General features: G+C 42.5%; 1 protein-coding gene across 1 annotated transcript; it reads right to left on the bottom strand.

Annotated features, from left to right (window-relative positions):
- Positions 1–346: 346 nt before the first annotated feature.
- Positions 347–22,866, bottom strand: metrnla (meteorin like, glial cell differentiation regulator a). The gene is made up of 4 exons (XM_085963431.1): positions 22,497–22,866; positions 19,354–19,742; positions 5,577–5,636; positions 347–1,155 (listed from the first exon to the last, which is right to left on the bottom strand). Exons 1-4 carry the CDS (start codon positions 22,592–22,594, stop codon positions 839–841), a joined length of 864 nt encoding a protein of 287 aa, XP_085819557.1. The 5' UTR covers positions 22,595–22,866; the 3' UTR covers positions 347–838.
- Between the last annotated feature and the right edge of the window lie 372 nt (positions 22,867–23,238).

Raw genomic sequence — 23,238 nt, 5'->3', positions numbered from 1 at the left:
GATTGGGAGCGTCACCGTGACAGACGTGTGAAATAGTCCATGATCTATTGGCAGAGGCCAGCTCTGGGGCAGCAGGACTGTTTGTCCCAACAGCTAAGCATGCCTTAGCTGGCAGCCAAGCTGAGAACTCAAAACTTGTTTATGGAGGGCAGGGGAGTTTGGATGTCAATCGAGGTCTGGATTCAAACTTGTGACCCTTTTGGAGCATGTTTATGACTACAGTTACCAGTGTAATCTATTTCCCTTGGACATTAAGTACCAGACACCTTTTTATTGCACTTTGTACCTTATCTAGTTTCCACTGTCATCACAAGCATAAACCATTGATTGACAGCTAGAGTCAGTGTATGTTTGATCCAGGGATAGTTATTTCTCTGGAATCATTTTATTACCTATTAACAGGGCTGACAATAGCTTGGACTGTACATTCTCCCGGAAACATTCTGTCTTCATCATTTTCTGTCATAAGAAATTCTTGCACTGTACATCAGCTTCATTACAAAACATCAACTTCTGGTTGTCACAAGGAACATCTGTACATCATATACAAGTTTATGCTACATTCACGTTCTTTAAGACATTGAAATTCATTAGTATTGATATTTTCATGGCAGTCTTGAATAGCAATGATCATTTTTAAGAGAAACAAATTAAGTCTTGTCCATTTTAGTTTAGCTGAAAATCTGCACTGTTGCCTAGCAACACTGAGCTCTAATAAAGTGGCATAATGCTTAGTTCCATCAGTACCACGTGTCAAATGCAGTGCACTATGGGATAGTGTTCCTTTCGCTCCATTTGCTTTATCTGGATACTGGCAATCAATCGTGAAAGAGTGGCTTCAATCTGTGGACAATTCACAAGGGTTTTCGCCTTTGTCCCTTGCTTCTTTGTAGATCCTTCTGAAGTCCTTATATCGGGGTGCACAGCCGAGTTGGGCCTCACCAAAGTGCATGCTGCCAGTGAACAGGAAGTCCCCTTCTCCCTCCTTGACTCCACATTGTAGCAGGGTCTTTATGTGCCCCAGCCACTTCCCGCTCTTCCCAATTGGCTGGAATGTTTTGTTCTTTTGTCTGTAAATCTTGTCTGCAAATATATCTATTGTTGATTCTTTCTGCTGTGAATCATGTGACACAGAACGAATGCTTCCTCTGACCACTAGGGAACAAAGAAAATATCACAATTTAAAAAAAATGCTGCAGTAATAAAGCATGAGGCATAAAAATGAGAAAAAGACATCTGGTTCATTGAACTGCAACCCTAGTTCTCCCATTTTACACTCCAATTGCATTTTGGACATCCTAATGTTTTTATTGCTATTTCCCTCCCTGAAATTGTTTCCAACTGTTTATTGCTCTTTAAGTAAAGTCCTTCCTAATATCTGTTTCAAATTTCCTTCTCACTAATTTAAAATGATGTCCTCGGGCCCTACATTCCTAGTTTAATTTTAAGTGTTATTCTGGATTCATATTATTTGTGCCATTTAATACTTTATATTCTTTACTGAAGTCCCCATTTACCCACTTTTTTCCTAGACTGTGGTGCTTCTCTAATCTGTACTCCTAGCTCAACCCTTTACACTTAGGATCAGTCTTGTTGCCCAGCTCAGTGCTCTCTCCAAAGCATGTATACATTTGTTACGACATGAGGACCAGAATGGCAACTTAGTGACTAGGAGTGCAACACAGTGACCAGAACTGCATCCAAGTGACCGGACCTGTGGCATGGTGACCGGACCTGGGGATTGGTGACTGGACCTTTGGCATGGTGACTGGACCTGGGGAATGGTGACTAGACCTGGGGAATGGTGACCAGACCTGGGGAATGGTGACCAGACCTGGGGAATGGTGGCCAGACCTGTGGCATAGTGACCGGACCTGAGGAATGAGACTGGACCTGAGGAATGATGACCGGACCTGGGGAATGGTGACCGGACCTGGGGATTGGTGACCAGACCTGGGGAATGGTGACCAGACCTGGGGAATGGTGACCAGACCTGGGGAATGATGACCGGACCTGGGGAATGGTGACCGGACCTGGGGAATGGTGACCAGACCTGGGGAATGGTGACCAGACCTGGGGAATGGTGACCAGACCTGTGGCATTGTGACCAGACCTGTGGCATAGTGACCGGACCTGAGGAATGAGACCAGACCTGGGGAATGGTGACCAGACCTGGGGAATGATGACCGGACCTGTGGCATAGTGACCGGACCTGGGGAATGGTGACCAGACCTGGGGAATGGTGACCAGACCTGGGGAATGGTGGCCAGACCTGTGGCATAGTGACCGGACCTGAGGAATGAGACTGGACCTGAGGAATGATGACCGGACCTGGGGAATGGTGACCGGACCTGGGGATTGGTGACCAGACCTGGGGAATGGTGACCAGACCTGGGGAATGGTGACCAGACCTGGGGAATGATGACCGGACCTGGGGAATGGTGACCAGACCTGGGGAATGGTGACCAGACCTGGGGAATGGTGACCAGACCTGGGGAATGGTGACCAGACCTGTGGCATTGTGACCAGACCTGTGGCATAGTGACCGGACCTGAGGAATGAGACCAGACCTGGGGAATGGTGACCAGACCTGGGGAATGGTGACCGGACCTGGGGAATGGTGACCAGACCTGGGGAATGGTGACCAGACCTGGGGAATGGTGACCAGACCTGAGGAATGAGACCGGACCTGAGGAATGAGACCGGACCTGAGGAATGATGACCAGACCTAGGGAATGGTGACCAGACCTGGGGAATGGTGACCAGACCTGGGGAATGGTGACCAGACCTGGGGAATGGTGACCAGACCTGGGGAATGAGACCAGACCTGGGGAATGGTGACCAGACCTGGGGAATGATGACCGGACCTGTGGCATAGTGACCGGACCTGAGGAATGAGACCGGACCTGAGGAATGGTGACCAGACCTGGGGAATGGTGACCAGACCGGTGGAATGGTGACCAGACCTGGGGAATGGTGACCAGACCGGCGGAATGGTGACCAGACCTGAGGAATGGTGACCAGACCTGGGGAATGGTGACCAAACCGGCGGAATGGTGACCAGACCTGAGGAATGGTGACTGGACCTGGGGAATGGTGACCAGACCTGAGGAATAGTGACCAGACCTGGGGAATGGTGACCAGACCTGGGGAATGGTGACCAGACCTGGGGAATGGTGACCAGACCCGTGGCATGGTGACCAGACCTGGGGAATGGTGACCAGGCCTGGGGAATGATGACTAAACCTGGGGAATGGTGACCAGACCTGGGGAATAGTGACCAGACCTGGGCAATGGAGACCAGACCTGGCGAATGGTGACTAGACCTAGGGAATGGTGACCAGACCTGGGGAATGGTGACCAGACCTGGCGAATGGTGACCAGAGCTGGCGAATGGTGACCAGACCTGGGGAATGGTGACCAGTCCTGGGGAATGGTGACCAGACCTGTGGTCTGACAACTGCTTTGTAAAGCATTCTCGTAACCTGTGATGTTTGTACTCTACTGGTCTGGTCAGGTATCTGTGAAGCACTTTGAGATGCCCTGAGGACAGGAAAGGCACTATATAAAGGTGAGTTCTTTCTTTGCTGCATGAGTTGCAGGGGATAATCAATCAAAGTTTGTCAAAAAAAAGGAACTTTTTAAAACTTTAAAACACACCATGGGAAAAAGTAACAAAACTGTACGGAACCAGTAGTGAAATGGTTCCGATTCCATATATTAGCAATCACTGATCTACAAGCGAATGCCAAATTACAGTTTCTGGATTGTCTGCTACAACTACTGGCAATGCTCTATTAGTTCCTGTAAAACACTATGGGGGCAATTTCAATGAAGAGTGGGATCGGTGCAGCCAGGAGACGATGGGGAGTCATCCCGTCCTCCACAGCATGAGGCCTGGGAGATTTGAACTACCAGGCCTCATCTGCATAGGCCCCATCAGTCTCCCGCCCAAACCCGGCGGGAAACACTACCTGGCCTCTAGGCAGGAGCAGGATTTTGGGCGGCAGGAGACCAAAGGAATGGTCCGCAGCACTGAGGTAAGTGGTTGGGAGAGGGTTCGGGTGGTCAGAGGAGGAGGGTAGCTAGGGATGGGGTGGGGGGCGAGGTTTCTGTGTAGTAACTCCTGGTCCCCTGGCCCACAAGGAAAAAAACATTCTAAATTCAAAGAAACCTCTTTCCTGACAGGTTTGGCCTGGTGGGGAAGGCACGAGACCTACGGTTAGGATTGTAGTTGGGCCTTGATGGCGTCAGCAGAGCCCAATCCGAATATGTAAAGCAGGATCCCACTGTGTTCTGGCTGGTGTCCTGCTCGCCTGCTAAAAAGAGCAGGTGAATATAGAGACACCTGGGAACACAGTGGGATAAGTCACGGTGCATTTTAACTGTCCCCCTCCCAGTGTCTATAGGGCGGAGGGGGTTAGAATACCCCTCTATGTTTTACTGTGTAAATGAACACAGTAAAAACTCTCCCTTTAAGTTAGAAACCACTAGTAAAATAGTTGGTCAAGTGGGCAAAGTACTTTGTTAACTTTTTTTTTGTTACATATAAATGAGATTATTAATGCCTTTCTGCTCCGGCAGCATAAAGATAAACTGCCAGGCCTGACATTGTACGACAACCTAGCCCTAGCATTATACATGAGCAGGAGATATTTATACTAAATTACAGTGTACAGCAAGGGTAAAAAAGGAGTCTGGTAATGTCCAAATTACAACCTGGTATGAGGCAGCCAGCCCATGGGCCAAAGTCAACCTCAAGCACGACTTTAGCTCATCAGACTGTGTCACACTCCAAATGCATATCAAATTGTTACACTGCATTTTGGAAACCAGATCGCATCTGACATTGGTCAGAGTCCAAATTCTGAAACTCAAATTGTTGATTTATCTGGGCCTCTGGGCTGAATTCGCAATTTAATGATCAGTAAAATGGGCTGGCCGGCGTATTAAAGTGACCGTTAGTCAGGTCCAAAGACCTTTTTTTTTGCTCTTCAAAAACTTTCTCCCTTTGTCTTTGAGCTGAGTTCAAAGATCACAGGGTGCCCAACACAATGCATTCCATAGCTCAGAAAGCTGTTTGCAACTCAGCTGTGTGTGTTCATTAAGAAGCAGTAAAGCAGGATACACTTTTCACTGTGTAATGATGTAGCATAATGTGTACCCGAAACCCACAGTTTAAACAGTGCAAGCCGAGTCCAAAAAAATCTTCCTTTCTTCTTTTACATCCTACGGAGGAAGGAGTAAAGAAAATGTCCAGTGCGCACCCTGGGGAATCTTTGAACACGGAATCCACAGCTCCTTTAAACTCTATGGCCTCTTTGTCCGACGCACAAAGGTGCAGACAATTTCAAAGCCTTTAATCAAAACAAATTGTTATCAACTTGCTTAATTGTGGTCTCTTAAACCCAATGATTACTTTGATTCCTTTTACTAGTTCTATTTCCTGCTTAGCTCTATGTCTATTTAGGTGCTCAATGTTTGGCATGCTCGAATTGAGCAACGTTCTGAAGTAGTGAATGCCTATTTAAAATGTAGAATGGTAAAGAGAAAAGATTGACCATAGCCAGTCTTACCCAGATCGCTAGTGCAGGCAGCGAGCAGGACTTCTGTGTCATTGCAGGGGCGACAAGAAGCTAGAAAGAAAAGGGAAACGTATTAAACCTCAAGGCTGTTAAACTTCCCCTTACAATAAATGCAACAATGTCTCTATTAGTAGCCAGCACCATCTTAATATTCAAAGACAGATATCCAGTAGGGACTGTCTCTGTGCATTGTAAAGAATATCTGATCTTAGGTTTTTCCATACAGCCATGCCTCTCCTTGTCATGCTGTTACTAATCCATTATTTCAGACAGAGAGCTGCTATAAACACTACTTCTGTGATAGACAGAAAAGCATTACTGCTGACCCTTTATTATGTGCTGGAAAACCCTAAATCCCAAATTAACTTGATTAAGTGTGCAATATTTCACTAACATTGAATCGCGGTACTGAAGTTAATTCTAGTCTGCTTCTAGGTTTCCACATTGAAATGGCTTAGATGTGGAGAGCTTAACGTTCAATGAAATGCGGGCATAAAATTGCTGAGTAGGTTTTTACCTAAAGGTGGTTTTTTTGAATGTTGTCTTAAAGGGACAAGCAATACTTTAACTGGCTAACTAACTGTAAAAGGTACAAAAAGAATGCTAAGGAGTTATGTACAAGGGGGATTCAAAATTATTTGTAGAAGTGTTTGGCTTCTGCAAAAACAGAAAGCTTTCAGTTTCTTAAAGGGGTCATGTCACCATATTGTCAGGTTTTTGATCATGCTGTGTTCCAGTACCTTTTGCAATGCGTTTTTGTAAGTTTATTAAAACTTAATTAAAAAAATTATTTGTAGCAGCAAAAGTGATCACTGACACTGTAAAATTATTTCCCCCTCCATCAAATATGCACACAGTAAAGCACCTTATAGCACACTTTACCACATAATAAGGACCCTTTAAATAATACTTGAGAATTGAAAGATTGGTTCCTAATCGCCAGCAGAATATGAGAAGGTAATGAAGTCTTCAATGAGGACAGCTATTAGTTCCAGGATGCCCGAGTTAATAATTCAAAATATGAAGACAATCTTCTCAACAGGTCATCAGATTTAATCAGCTACTTTATCATTTTTGTAAAGCTTTCTATTTATTAAATAGGTCAGGAAGAAAAAGAATTAAAGCAACAGAACAAAGCTTGTGATTTGTCGGAGACTTCAACTGAGAACCACACACACCAGTGAATAAGGATATTGCATTTTTAACAATGCAGAAAACGCTCAAATTCTTGATCGGTTTTTCTCGGAAGGAAGTAAAGGTTTTTTGTGGTCAGTATATTTTTTTTCCTTCATCGACCCAAAAAGCAAGCAGAAGACAAACTTATTTCCATTTCCTCCAGGGCTGCTTTCCTTACTGTCCCTGAATCAAATCACTTGAAGGCAACCATAGGCTTCCACACAATAGATAAAGAAACACATTATGGATCCCCAAAGCATAGACACTTACAATTTGGAGCTATTTCTAGTATAATGCGGGCATTGTCTGGAGTCCACAGTGAATTCTACTGGGGATTACTTTACGGATACTGACAGCATCCTGCAGTAACCTGACTCAGGCCCTAACCACCGCTCATGAGCCGCTGCATTCACTGCTTGACAGAAGGATGTAATTACATCATTCCGCACAAGCCAGCAGTCGTGCTGCAGCTGCTTTGAATGACTTGCCCTCTGAACCTGATGTTACTGAAAGTACATGATGCTGCTAACAATAGGCAGCACTTGTTGGCCAACATACTTTGTGAGTAGGTCTTCCCAAGGGGCAGCAACTACTTGTCACCAGAATGGCATAATGGCCGAGACCTCAGCAGGTGAGCACTTTCCCTTCAGATTCCTCAACCCTAATTAATTAACATTGAAGGAAAGTCTAGAGAGAATACTTTTTACGTGGCTTTCTATTAGAGATAAAGATTTTTTTTCAATCACGGAATATTTCATGAATATTTTTGAACATTCAATAGAATAGCACAGTACTTTCAATAAAAAGTATTTCTCCTACACTTTCCTACCCTTTCAGTACAGCACTGAGCTGTATTAACTGTGTTCTGCTAGTCACTATAATCCCCAGATCTGTAGGATTAGAAAGACTGTTTGTTCTGAAGTACTGCAGACTTAACTTTAAGAACAGGAATACTATGCCAAAATCGATTAAAACATCAAGTTTCAAATCTGGTCTAGTCTCATTTATTGCTGAAGTTGTATTTTAACTGAAATCTTTAGAAGGCGCTGTGAAATGGCATCTAAAAATTAAAAATTCCAGAATCAAAGCAGAGTGACTGCAGCATTAATTGAGCTCTGGTGAAGCATCTACACCCGTGAAATGTTATCCTGTTTTAATAATGCTTGACACACCACCATTTTCTGTTTTTATTTCATACATTATTCCTTCATACTTTCCCAACACCCCCATCCCCTGGAGTTCTTAGATGTTGCTAAACAACAGATCGCGGAAGAGCAGACCTTCAAACAAAACAAATACGTCAACTTTATAGTAAGGCCTTGAATAACCAGCCTTCTTAGCGAGCCACAACAACACCAGATCAGACCGATACAGTTCAGATGATGCCTGACTTGAGTCCTTGGTGAATTTTCTCATTGTGTTTCCTGTACTTGCTTTGGTCACCTCATGAAATACTGAAAAGGATGTAGGATGTACCACTGGTGGTAGCCAAATTTGTCAGTAATTGGTGATTCCGCACGCAAACCGAACATCAAAATATTTTGTACTCTAATGGCGGTTTCTGCAATGATAGTTACCTACCCAAGCGAAAGCAGCACTGTCATTTGGAAGTTAGGACAAGGGCCCCTCGGGGATGTGTTACTATTTACAGTAGTTGCAGGGGGTCACTGAGAGTGTGGCAATATTTGCAGAGGGTCGCCCAAACAGAAAGGTTAGAACGTCTCTGCCATAATAGCATATCTTTTAAAAACACCAAAAACAACTTGTCGTGCCTTAAGATGCTTTTAACACTGTTTCCTGCTTGTTGAACGTTCTTTTAATAACCTCTAATGTGAAAAGAACAGACACAGTAAGCTATGGTAACATGGCAGCACATTAGCAATGTGGGTTTGATGAATGCCTGTGATTGGACGTCAGCTACCTGATGTAGGAATAGCAGACTGCCCAATACAACCTTTGTAGCACAGGTGCACACACACACATACACACAAATACACACATATACACACACATACACACAAATACACACACATACACACACATACACGCACACACACAAATACACACAAATACACACATATACACACACATACACACAAATACACACAAGTACACACAAATACACACATACAGACACACACGCGCACACACAAATACACACATGCACAAACACACACATATACACACGCACATACACACATATACACACACACACATATACACATATAAACACACACATATATATATATACACACACACATACACATATACACACATATACAAACACACACACACACATATATACACACACATATATACACACATACTCACATACAAACACCCATAATACACATATACACATATACACGCTTGAATACAGATGCCCACAATGCACATACACATACAGGCACACCTACACACAGTCACACACATGCACATATATAAAAAACTGAAGCTTTTAAGGTCATACCATTGCTGACTTGATCCCTACGTTCGTGAGACCAAGAACTTCATTAAACTCAATGTACACTTGAAGTTGCAGCCTCTAACTTGTTGAAAAACTGAAATGTACAGGTCTGAGTGCCTTTATTAGCTCATAATGCTTCAAATTATATCTTTATATTCTGATATGCTGATAGCAAGAATGTGTGAATTACAGTGATGCAGTCATTTTCCACCTCTGATTAGATGTTATTATATTGAACCTTCGACATCACACATCCACTGTTATTATATTGAACCTTCGACATCACACATCCACTGTTATTATGTTGAACCTTCGACATCACACATCCACTGTTTTTTTATTACTGAAAGCATTCCCATCTTTGCACAACACAAGAACTAAGTTTTATCCATGAAGGGGAAAAAGTGTATATGTTGTACAGCACAACAGGGGTTGATTCTAGACCTTATGGAATCTCTCAGTGTATTCCTAGCTAGAAAGCACCCTGGCTAGGCTGGTCCATTTGAATTAGTTCTATAAATGGTGAATCATATTGGAGAATGTAAATATTTAAAAGTCTAGCTCATTCAAAAATGAACCCTACAAACTTGTCAACATTAAGTATTGCTAATTAAGTACCAATTGCTGATAGTCTTATATATGATACTGGTACCAACATCAACACAGACCAATATATTACTGTACTAGAATAAGTTTTGACTTCATAATGTGCTCTTCAGAATGACATCTTATACAAAGAATGCTACATATCAGTCCTGCACTGCACAGTTTCAATCCTATACAACAAAAATTAAATCAGCCTGATAGAAACTGGCTTAGCTTGATTATCAGTAAAAGATTGGTTTAATATAGTGAATGGTTACTATGGAAGTGGTCACCACTTTGGTTAAAAAAAACATTCACCAGAACTGGTTTGTGGTTCAGTGCTGCATGAAAGGATTACAGTACAAAAACAGATCGAGAAATCATAAAGTGCTTGTAATCTCTGAATGTTCACAATAATGACTGCCTTATGTTCCACCAGTTTCCTGGAAAAGTATTTGGATAAGTAAACACTTGGGTAAATTTTGTATGTCAAATTTCTCGTACTGCAGATTAGTTCCCTTTCCAGGATCCATGAAATACCTCAGAGAGCATCAGGATCGCTTAACAGCTAGTCAACTATGACCTGTGCTGTGTTAGCAGATCTCAGCCAGGACAACGCTGCAGCACAACAAACAGGCCTCAATGTCCCTGGACTAGGGAGCGGAAGAGTAGGTGGTGGTGGGGGGCCGGGGGGGGGGGGGGCGGAGTCCTGGTCAGTATCAAGTGCTCCCTACTGAAAAGTGACATGTGTGTACATCATGTGAGACCAGGATCAGGTTCAGCTCTGATACCCTCTGTTGTCAAATAGCCAATGGGTGCTCACTTAGCAGGCTCACACATAAGGAATGTCCACTCAGGCGAAATAATGGAGGGATAGCAATGCTCATACAGCAAACCATACCTAGCATGAGCCACTAACTTCAGGACAGATGGGGAGGAAAGAAAAAGGGGGATAAAAAAAGTCTCAAATCAATATTCAAATTACTTGCCTAAAAATATTGCCTGTACCTTAACTTAAGGCATCTAATTCCTTGTACATGAAAAAAACCTTCCCTTTTACCTGATCCCTTGCCCTCATCTTTTCCAGCACTGTATCATTTAACATCTAAAAGACCATACTGCTAGTTCAAAGTATGTTCAAGTATTCTAGGTATTTCTTGTCTAAGCACCTCTTCATAGTAACAACATGTGAAAAATGGAGAACAGAACTAATTTGCAGTTCTCGAGGAATCATCACATGCAGAGTGTAAAAACAAGCCTTCACCATGTCTTACAGCTCCAACCTCCCACTAGGGTATATGAAAGTAGCTCAGCTTGATCCAGACAACAGAATATTATTGCACAGATCAAGCTCTACATGAACAGATGATAAGGGGATTCTTTGATGTCATCCCCTAAGTTCATCAAACAATGAAACCACTGGCACAAAGTTGTAAAGTTGGCCTTGGTGGATCCACAGACAACCACGACTGAACTTCTCACTGGCCAGTGTCCAGTTAGGGCATCACTAACATCGCCAAATAACTTCCTGGAAGATAGCATGTCAGGGGCAGGATGTGCTTTCCTTCTTTACAACATTGCCTTGATCTTCCTGTGTGGCATCTATGGTTCAACATTTCAGTTTCATCTCAGAAGCAAGAGCAATAGTTAGGTCATGGAAGCCTATTATTTTATATATACACGTTGCAAAGAAGCTTTGTGTTAAGATAGGTTTATATTATGATATGGTCAACAGATTTGATCCTATCTTAGATATGACATGCTGCAGCGACATTGATTTAATCTGACACAAGTTACCTGCTCCCCAATCCACATCAATTGAGGATGAAAGGTAAGCACTGAGCTCAAAGACATTATAAGACTCCTCAAATCAGGAATGTCTGATATTACTCAAAATGAACAAGCCATCAATGTTAACTGCAGTCTGTGTACAAGTAAGCAAAGGTCCTGTTTACACAACAGCTATAAGTCTGTGTTTGTTCTGAATGAACTGGTGTTGCCAGTTAAAATGTACCATCCAAACCCTGTGGGACAAGTCATTCTGAACTTTAACTCCAAGTAAAAATTCCCAACTCCTGATACCAGTTTACAAAAAACTCTGTAAACATGGACTAGGTTCTGAAATGGGGCGCGAGAGATTCAGCTCTAAGCCCTGGTTTGGAATGTGGTCCAAGCTGATGAGGTAAACAGTCCTCTTTATTCCAAGAAGTTATAAGTGCTCTGTTGAAATCAGCCACAGCCCAGCTCTTACTAAACATGGGACCGGGTGTCAGCACAAACCGAGGATTCAGCACCAATTTGAAGCTGTGAAGTTGTTGTTGGAATGGCAGTGAAGTGGAGGGCTGCTGTAGGGGAGGGCTTGAGCTGTACTGTTGGGCAGCACAGAGCGAGCTTTTACCCCTCGTCAAACCCAGGGGAGTATTTGTACTTGATGGCAACACTGATTCACACCTCAGTCCTGCGTCACTGCGGTATACTAAAGGGCATTTAGTAGGTGTTCAAAATGATGAGGCGTTTTGATAAGAGTAAATAAGGAGAAACTGTTTCCACTGGCAAGTGGGTCAGTAACTAAAAGGACACAGATTTAAAATAATTGGCAAAGGAACCAGCGTGGGGATGAAGAGAATTTGTTTTTACGCAGCAAGTTGCTATGATCTGGAATGCACTGCCTGAAAGGGCGGTGGAAACAGGTTCAATAGTAACTTTCAAAAGGAATTGGATATGTACTTAAAAAGGAAAAAAAAAATCGCAGGGCTATGGGGAAAGAGCAGGGGAAGTGGAACTAATTGGACAGCACTTACAAACAAGCACAATGGGCTGAATGGCCTCCTTCTGTGCTGTATGATTCTATGTCTGAGGTGATGATTGGACTGTGATTCAATACTGTCCCTCAGATATGATTAGTTCAGTCAATTGTGCCAGGTCTATGGCTGCAAGGTCCAATTCAGTACAGATTATCACAGATTTCTTTCGCTAGTGCAAATAACATCAGTAACAAGATAGAGCAGTAAACATTTGCACTTTTTCTCCTCTCTCTTAAGCAACAAAATAGTCGTGAACAAGATTTCACCCCCAACTCAGTTCAACTAAATTAGCAATTGCCCGCACATTAGGAGGAGGCTCTGTGGAATCAGAATTCATGAAAGTTTTAAAGTCACTGAAAATCTTTCATGCTCATAGCCAGACAATAATAGGCAGTAACTCATGCTCTGGATTTATTGCATTTGACTAACTCTCAAGATGAAAAATTAGATGAATTATAATTGGTGTGCAGCCCAGCAAAACAGTTATTTTGGATTCCACAACCCTCTCGCTGTACGCTATGATTATCAGCCAATCTTCTGATTCCATCTTAAACATGCATTGAGAAAAAAAATACAAAAACAATCAAACAACTGAACCTTTACACTTGACTGGAAGAGACTCCACCAACCTGTTCAATTTGTAAAATTAGTAAGGATGCTCTGATTTAACAAGTTTTATGAATGTAGTAAATGTTTAGGTTGGAGAAGCTTGTAAAGCATTAACTATAAGGAAAATATGCATTCCATAAATACACCAATATATCTGTGCTCAGGTCAGCTAATAGGCAGAAAATATTTTTCTTCAATTCAAGTTGACTTCAGCCCGTACTTAAGCACTGAAAATGAATGATTTTCTTCAAAATGGTAAAACGAAAATTAAAACGATTGCAAGCCAATATCTCAGTGACCTGTGTTTAGGTAATTCTAAAAACTCAGATGTTGTATTACTAGCCTGTGTTGCCAAGGACCGAGATAGTTTAATATTTTCAACCTTTCTTTGTTGATGGATGTTCAGCACCTGCAAGGTCAAAATAAACCTCAGGGCATTCTTAAATGGCCCAAGTTTAAAGATGTTATCAAAACCTCTAAAAGTTAGATTGCAGATTGCTATTAAGATTTCACCATCAGTTTATGGAAGTTTATTCTGGGTCAACAAAAGGGGAATGTGAATAAATAACCATGGGAAATGTTCTAGGAATAATCCAGAGGATCCGGGTGTTGTGACTTGCAACTATTCCACATGAATCCTATAATGTCATTAAATAGCGTTCATAGAGCCATAGGATTTTTACAGCACAGAAGGAGGTTATTTATTTTTTATATTTGTTCCTGGGATGTAGGTGTCGCTGGCAAGGCCAGCAGTTATTGGCCATCCCTAATTGCCCTTGAGAAGGTGGTGGTGAGCCACCTTCTTGAACCGCTGCAGTCCGTGTGGTGAAGGTACTCCCACAATGCTGTTAGAGAGGGAGTTCCACCAACAATGAAGGAACGACGATATATTTCTAAGTCAGGATGGTGTGTGACTTGGAGGGGAACTTGGAGGTGGTGGTGTTCCCATGCGCCTGCTGCCCTTGTTCTTCTAGGTGGTAGAGGTCGCGGGTTTGGGAGGTGCTGTCGAAGAAGCCTTGGCGAGTTGCTGCAGTGCATCTTGTAGATGGTACACACTGCAGCCACAGTGCGCCATTGGTGGAGGGAGTGAATGTTTAAGGTGGTGAATGGGGTGCCAGTCAAGCGGGAGGATAGAAGATTGGGAAGCATTTAAAAGCCAGCAAACAATAACTAAAAGATTAATTAAGAAAGGGAAGATAGATTATGAAAGTAAACTAGCAAAAAATATAAAAACAGATAGCAAGAGTTTCTACAGCTATATAAAGAAAAAGGGTGGCTAAAGTGAACGTTGGTCCCTTAGAGGATGGGACCGGGAAACTAGTGGTGGGGAACATGGAGATGGCAAAGACGCTGAACAAATATTTTGTATCAGTGTTTACCGTAGAGGACACTAAAAATATCCCAACACTGAACAAACAGGGGGCAATGGGGGGAGGAGCTAAAGACGATTAAAATCACTAAGGAGATGGTACTCAGTAAAATAATGGGCCTTAAGGCGGATAAATCCCCCGGACCTGATTGCCTACATCCTAGGGTCTTGAGAGAAGTGGCGGTAGGGATTGTGGATGCATTGGTGATTATTTTCCAGAACTCCCTGGACTCAGGAAAGGTCCCGGCAGATTGGAAAACTGCTAATGTAACATCCTTATTTAAGAAGGGAAGTAGACAAAAAGCTGGAAACTATAGACCAGTTAGCCTAACATCTGTGGTTGGCAAAATGTTGGCGTCCATTATTAAGGAAACAGTAACAGAGCATTTGGATAAACATAATTTAATAGGACAGAGTCAGCATGGTTTTATGAAGGGGAAGTCATGTTTGCCAAATTTGCTCGAATTCTTTGAGGATGTAACATACAGGGTGGATAAAGGGGAACCAGTGGATGTAGTGTATTTGGACTTCCAAAAGGCATTTGACAAGGTTCCACACAAAAGATTACTGATCAAGATAAGAAATCACGGGATTGGGGGTAATATACTGGCATGGGTGGAAGATTGGCTATCTAACAGAAAACAAAGAGTTGGGATAAATGGTTCATTCTCGGGCTGGCAATCAGTAACTAGTGGTGTTCCGCAGGGGTCAGTGCTGGGACCCCAACTCTTTACAATCTATATTAACGATTTGGAGGAAGGGACCGAGTGCAACATATCCAAGTTTGCCGACGATACAAAGATGGGAGGGAAAGCAGTGAGTGAGGAGGACATAAAAAACCTGCAAAAGGACATAGGCAGGCTAAGTGAGTGGGCAGAGATTTGGCAGATGCAATATAATGTTGGAAAGTGTGAGGTTATGCACTTTGGCAGAAAAAAATCAAAGAGCAAGTTATTATCTAAATGGAGAGAAACTGCAAAGTGCTACAGTACAAAGGGATCTGGGGGTCCTGGTGCATGAAACACAAAAAGTTAGTATGCAGGTGCAGCAGGTGACCAGGAAGGCCAATGGAATCTTGGCTTTTATTGCAAGGGGGATGGAGTATAAAAACAGGGAAGTCTTGTTGCAGTTATACAGGGTATTGGTGAGGCCACACCTGGAATACTGCGTGCAGTTTTGGTTTCCATATTTAAGAAAAGATATACTTGCTCTCGAGGCGGTTCAGAGAAGGTTCACTCGGTTGATTCCGGAGATGAGGGGGTTGACGTATGAGGAAAGGTTGAGTAGGTTGGGACTCTACTCATTGGAGTTCAGAAGAATGAGAGGCGATCTTATCGAAACATATAAGATTGTGAGGGAGCTTGATCGGGTGGATGCGGTGAGGATGTTTCCACTGATGGGTGAGACTAGAACTAGGGGGCATAATCTAAGAATAAGGGGCTGCCCTTTCAAAACTGAGATGAGGAGAAACTTCTTCACTCAGAGGGTAGTAAATCTATGGAATTTGCTACCCCAGAGAGCTGTGGAAGCTGCAACATTAAATAAATTTTAAATGGAGATAGACAGTTTCCTAGCAGATAAGGGAATTCGGGGTTATGGGGAGAGGGCAGGGAAGTGGACGTGAGTCTAGATTCGGATCAGCCATGATCCTATTGAATGGCGGAGCAGGCCTGAGGGGCCGTATGGCCTACTCCTGCTCCTACTTCTTATGTTCTTATGTCCTGGATGGTGTCGAGCTACTTGAGTGTTGTTGGAGCTGTAGGCAAGTGGAGAGTATTCCATCACACTCCTTACTTGTGCCTTGTAGATCTATTTGGCTTCTATGTTGGTTCCAGTTACAGATGGGCTGGCCTTTCAGGCGTGCAATGTAGTTCTCCCATTGATGACCTGCATAGACTTCCTCCAGAACCGGGAGGAAGATCCTGGCTAGAATGGCAGTCACAAGCATGACTTTGCACAAATACTGCACATGCACAAATATCTGTTGTTGTCAAAACTACTCCACAAACAGACTTGGCAGCAAGGAAACTGGATATATTTTTTGGAACTGGCTTCAGTAATAGAAATGGGCCTTGCATCACTGAGGTGACAAGATAAACAGGTAGCCCAATGTGATGAAGCATAGCACCACAAGATTAAACTCCTTGCTTCCAGCAAGAGCAAGGGTTTAAAAACCAAGTGGTCCTATAGCACGGGCTGAAGATTTTGCGATAGATATTTTACTTTAAGCCTTTTGAACATATTTCACATATAGCTCAACAAAAGGAAGTAATTACCCAAAAGTTACTCTTCAAAGGTGCTGTTCACCCAATTTAAGGTTAGTTTTATATAATGCATTCTGGAAAATAAACCACTAAGTGACCTGTCCATTCTCTCTGTGTATCTGTGTGCCAGACAGTATACAACAGCTCTCAGTCACTATTACAATGGTACAGACAAGGCTGATTCAACAACATGGCCTGGGTTAGAATACAACTTTATTTTTGTTTGTTTATTCGAGGAATAAACTACTGGAATGCATTTTGGAGTAGGATTGGAAAGTATAAAAAATGTTTTTTTCAAGATGCATTATGAAATGGCAGATGTGTGTATTTTGAATACTTAAAAAGGTCGTTTCTCAATAGGACTGACTATGGCCTGAGAGGCTCCCTACTTTAGATTTGGTTATACTTGATGTAAACAGATGTTGAAAAAAAAGAAAAACCTATTCATTCCGATATAAAAACACTTCAAGCTGTTTGGCAGCCTTACTAAATGGTTTTCATTTCCTGACTTGGCTCAAACAGACTCCTGTACCTCTGACTTACATTGCACCTCAATGCACACTGGACACTTCATTTCATACTGCAATGAATTGGTAATGCATGATTCAATCTAAAAGCACAACCTGCCCCAGTCAGCCTCTCCATTCTGACACCATAAAGAATGTGTGCAAAACTTGCCATTGCTTAATGCGAAGGAAAAACAAGAGTTCCTGGCATTGAAAACAGGCTCAGTAAATGTTGAAAGCACAAATTTCCATTGATATGCTACCCAGATATTTCGATGCGATTTCCTTAAGGCCTCATTCAGTTCTTGAGACAAGTTGTATGGTTGAACAATTCATCCATTTTTGTTTTAAAATTTGACTGCATTTCCAATTAGACTTAAGTTTGTGAAGAAAGCCAATAATCTTACTTCATTGTCTAAACAAAGCAGGTTAGACCGGTCGGTAATGGTTTAAAAAGTTTTGTTTCATTTAAAGGTTCTGATGTGAAAGCGCCACCTATTGGTGGTAGAAACTCTACGGCTGCAGTAAACCAAACTAAACAAAGAATGTAACTGATTCAAATGATCTTTAGGTAGGTATAGTAACTTACATTTTAGTCATATTGTGGGTCTCTTTCAAAATGTACCTAGTTTGCTGTAAAAATATTAGGTGCCATTATGTCTGCATGCAGAAAATATAATTGCTTATTGCAAGCATTATCTTCTCATCATGTACAGGTCATTTTGTAGCTTTGTAGTTCATCATACTTCTTTTGTGCAGCACAGAGGCATGAGTGCATAGAAAATGTTTTTGTATTTAGTATCATTACAGATAAGCACTGCACCCCATTCCTGAGGTTGTGTAGAGGTCAAGGAGTTAAGCTCCGATTACATTTAACCCAACTAAATTTAAACAGCAAATCAATTTTAAACCCACTGATAATATTGTAATGGACATACCAGTTGCTGTTTATTTATAGTTGGATTATATTTATAAATACATGTTGTAGTTAAACTTTGTGGATACTGCCTTTTCATCTGGCACTCACCAATTAAAATAAATCAGACCTAGTCAGTGTTATACCCTAATTCCTGGTAGAGTTGCACCATCATTTAATGGATAAATATTAACACCGTGCTTCAGCCATCAGGTCAGGCGATTGAATCCCAGCCATTGGGCACATTTTGTCACTTCTTATGTGTGCTGCTTGCAGGAGTGCAGTGTGCCAATGCAACACTTTAATTCAAGGAGAGACAGCGAGTGAGAGACAGCAGGACCCCAATGAGTTATCTACATACAGCCAATCCCAGAACACTATTGGCAGCCACATTACACTACTGCACAGGCCAGTCTATCTAAATCCCCAGGACGAAGCATGACAGTGAGGGCTTAAAACACAGAGAGAAAAATCCTTTGAAAAGAGTGAATTATTGAAGCTCAGAGGGACTTGAACATCTGGAAACTACAACAGGTGGTCATCCCTCATGTTAGTTTCCATATCTGTATCAATTATATTGAAGCATCCGGGAAGGCACCGAACACCTCGAGTCTCTTCACCGGGAGCAAGCGGAAGCCAAGCGCAGGCAGCGCAAGGAGTGCACGTCAACCCAAGCACCCCACCCACCCGCCCCTTCAACCACCATCTGCCCCACCTGTGACAGAGACTGTAGGTCCCGCATTGGACTCATCAGTCACCTGCGAACTCATTTTTAATGTGGAAGCAAGTCATCCTCGGTTCCGAGGGACTGCCTAAGAAGGAGATCAATTATAACTGGTTATATGGCAAGTTATTTTCTCCCCATATGTTGTGTACCAGTGTCTGCGCTGCAGTAACTATTTTGGAGGACAGTTATAAGCCATGGCATTTACCCCAAGTAGAAACAGTGATTTCAAGTCAAAAATCTTTCCACCATTGATTAGTGACTGGCTTCTGGCAATCAATATGTAATTTGCAACAGGGAGTAAAATAATGCCGAAGCTGTGACAGTAACCATAAATCTATTGCTTACCCGGTGTATTGTGTAAATCTGCAACAGTCCTATCTTTAAATAATTCATACTGGAAGCCAGTGATTTTTCTGCTTATGTCCATCTGAGGGGTGGCCTGGATAAAGAGTGCCCCCTGGTCCATTCCAAAGCAATACACCTTGTTAGGGATGTGGTCCTCCTCACTCACAAGAAGTTTCAGATCACCAACTTTTTCCAAATAAATATTAGCTCCCTTGGAGTCTTTGAAAGGCTTAACGCAGACAGTCAAGTCTTTGTAGGAGGATGTTGCTATATTGGTTCTTAAGTTAACCCTTAAGGCTCCAGTAGGATACAGCCATTCCAGTGAGCCTTCGGAACAGCGCAGGTACACCTGTTCAACTTCTCTGGAGTGAGCGTTGTGCGTTAATCCACTAGGAAAAAAACAGAGGGAAAAACAATTAAAATCTTTGCAATTTGTAAAAAATCCCACTGAATGTGCCTTGGGTGGTTTGCTGGTGGAGTATTCCTTGCCGCAATCCTTTTACATTCATTTCTTTATTAGTTCCATAAATTTGAAACGGAAGAAGCAATCTCGCCATATTCGGAAGGGTTTTGAACAAGGCCTATCAGAAAATATTGACATGAGACATCAATTGTTTCAGTAGAAGAATGATTGTAACTGAATTGCAAAACAAAGGCACTGTAGTTTGTAACTTTTGTAGATTACAATATTGATCTCTGAATAAAGACAAAGGGATAATGCAATTTAACATTAGTTGCTGCCCCTGAACCGGGCTGTATATATTTCAGAAGGGTGGAGATCTATTTCTCATCCCTATTCCCTTGGATACTGTGTGAACAATTGCAAGGCAAGTGCTGCTGTCTGACTTCCTCTAACCCTCAGCATCCTTTTCATACACTTGTGATAATAGTGAAGATATTCAACAAGCAGGAATAACTCCGTTCTTCAATCAGTATAACTTTGCCTCAAATACTCTTTTTGTTTTGAATTTGACAAGTTGCTCGAGTTTGAGGTAGTAGTTAGCCTGCTGACAGGAAACTCCGAAGACAATCAAGCAAATTTTTAAAAAAAAATCTTTATTTCTATTTAACACATTTGATAATCTTGCCCACTTCAAAGTTTGTATCTGCCAGCAAAGTCAATTTATGTGGGTTTATAATGCACTAAAAGTAATCGGTGGTGTTTGCATGTTGCTCCTATTGCAGTGGATCTTTAGCTCAACTGAAGTGTCGTTGCACATATGTTCCCAATGTTCAGGTCAGTTTAAACTGCTGACTTAATCTGAATAAGTGAACTTAAAGAAAAAAAGCACCAAGCACGAACAGCTTATCTTTCCAATTAAATTTACTGGGCGATGCAGCTATATTGCAGTAAGCCATATTTAATTTAAGTGGTCATTATTTTGAGTCGACTTATCTCACACTTGTAAACGTACTGACAGATAACAGGTCACTTTTCATTAGCTTTGGCAAACTTTTCCTGGGTAAAGTAAACTTTCTTTGTCTGGAGGACGTCTCAGACCTCCCAGGGTATAATCATCACATGTCAAACAATAACTACAACTATACACAAAGGTTTTAAGGTGGGCAAACAAAGAGCCTTGGCATTTGACTAATTAAACATGGAAGGAATTAGCTGAGCCTTTTTTTTAAACATGGTTGGAAGAGAAGGCAAACTCATATGTTGGTAAACGTACCATTATACCTATTGTAAGAAACTATCTGCTGGGCCCCATTAGAACACACACAGTAGAGGTTCCGGTAAAGCGAAATCCCTGGCACATCTTCGTACCCAGCAGTTTGTAACAGCAAGGTTGGACTTTAGTTAGATACCATATTTTGAGTAACATAGCAAAAATATACAAATGAAAGCTATGGTTTGGTTGATTGAAGCTTGAAACTTGTGCTTTTTGCCACTTCCATTTTCTCCCCTCACTCACCTCCACTTCACCTAGGAGTGACAGCTCATGCTGGGGAACAATGTTGGTCTTCCTACACCTTGCCAAGTGCCACTCCTCATGCGTGTGCCTGTTAAGCTCACACCTCTCCCTTTCCCGCCACACACGCTCGACACTCCTTAATGCCCACTGGCAGTGTGGGGCCTTGGAGCCTGAGCTGCCGTTTTCATTCAAAGAGATCTCTGATGAATTTATGTTTTCCAGGCAATAGCACTTCAAAAATATAGGCCACCATCTTCCATCGATACAATAGATTGTTGCCCTTGTCGTTTTTGACCAGCACCGTTTCAAAATCCCAGTTGCTCAATGAGACATCACAAGCCCAGTGAATCAAGTGGATGAATCACTGCGAGTATAATAGGAGCAGGTGACAGCAACAGGTAATTTCATTACGGTTTTCAGACAAAAATAAGAATAGGGACGTTTGAACACTAAAATTATTATTTTAAACGAACATAAAAACATATACCTCGTGTATAATCATAACAGTATCTCCTTGTAAAATCTTTTTCTCAAAGTGGTTCAATTTAAAAGTCTTTCTTAAGTAAACAAGTGTGATGCGTCGCAGGTGTTTTTCTTCTTCTCTCTGTTTAAAAACAATGTACCGCCTTCCAGAGGCGAGATGAAGACTGGAGAGAATCTCAGTGTGCTGTTACTTTGGGATTAAATTACAGGGTAGAAGCGGCTCGTTAAACTCATAGGTTTGAAACTCTCCTCTCTTTCCATTAAAGAAAAACACCAACTCGAAATACTGAAATATTCCAGAACAATGAAGGTGCCTTGTTTTTGTTAAAAAAAGCTACTTTTTTCTCAGTATTGAACACTTTATAACCCGTCAAATCTCTTATTTACTAAAAATAAAGCACCGAGCAGGGAACGTGTAAACACTATATATACATAAATAAATATAAAAGTGGCTCAAACTCAGCACCCAATGCAACGACCCCACACAATGGGATGTGTTGACCACATCCAGCAGCAACAAATGGTCTGAGGTCCCCATTCTAATGCCCCGTCAGGACAACCCCAGTGCCCTGGGTGGCACAGTGCGGGGTGCTGGTGGACCACAGCGAGATGGGCTTCCTCCCCTCGTCAATCGGAGCATTCCGATACAGCTCAGGGAGCCTGTCCACTCCTGTGGATCTGATACGTGGTCTTGCTCTCTCTCTCGCTGACAGGTTACATGTTAGTGGGGTTACTGCTCACCTTCCCTTCCAGCTGCATTGGTTGCTGGAATACTGCGATGTCGTCGCTTTACACAAGAGGAGGACTGCGATCACCGAGTCCAAGACTGTACTTAACATTTTCTTTTTTTTTCAATTCTCCTCGGGTCCGATCGCCAGGGGAGGTAAAAAAAATAAAGAGATCCTACAAATCTTGACGATTGACTGTTCTCTCTCTCCCACTCTCTCTACATTATTGTTTGGCTTGAGGAGTGTTCGAAGTGCCTGGTGTTGTTGGGAGTCCCGCACGTCCAAAGCGCTCTCCTCTCAGACCCAAGGCATGACAGAGCATCACATTTCCTTAGTGCAGCAACTTTCTGTGTAGTAAGGTTTTCAGCTCCACGTCACACGGTTACATTACAGCTGACAGCCAGCCCGGCCAAACACTGCCCCGCCTCCAAACACGACCAACCTCCTCACTGCCGAGCTGCTGCCAAAACCCGGCTGGGATCTCAGCTCTCGGCTCCCACACCAGCAGTCTCCAGCCCCAAACCCCCAACCAAATCACTGAGCGCGGGCGGGGGCGCTTTCCCACTGCAGAGTCTTCACTTTGGTTACTCCAGGCAAATTTGGGGAATCGAATATTCACCAGACTGATACCTGGGATGGCAGGAATAACGTATGAGGAGAGATTGGGTCGATTGGGCTTATACTCGCAAGAGTTTAGAAGAATGAGAGGGGATCTCATTGAAACTTATAAAATTCTAACAGGACTAGACAGACTA

The sequence above is a fragment of the Somniosus microcephalus genome, chromosome 21 (genome assembly GCF_052327205.1).
Source record: "Somniosus microcephalus isolate GS21.2 chromosome 21, FLI_Smic_1.0, whole genome shotgun sequence".
Classification (NCBI taxonomy): Eukaryota; Metazoa; Chordata; class Chondrichthyes; order Squaliformes; family Somniosidae; genus Somniosus; species Somniosus microcephalus.
This window is presented reverse-complemented; position numbering and strand designations above follow the sequence as displayed.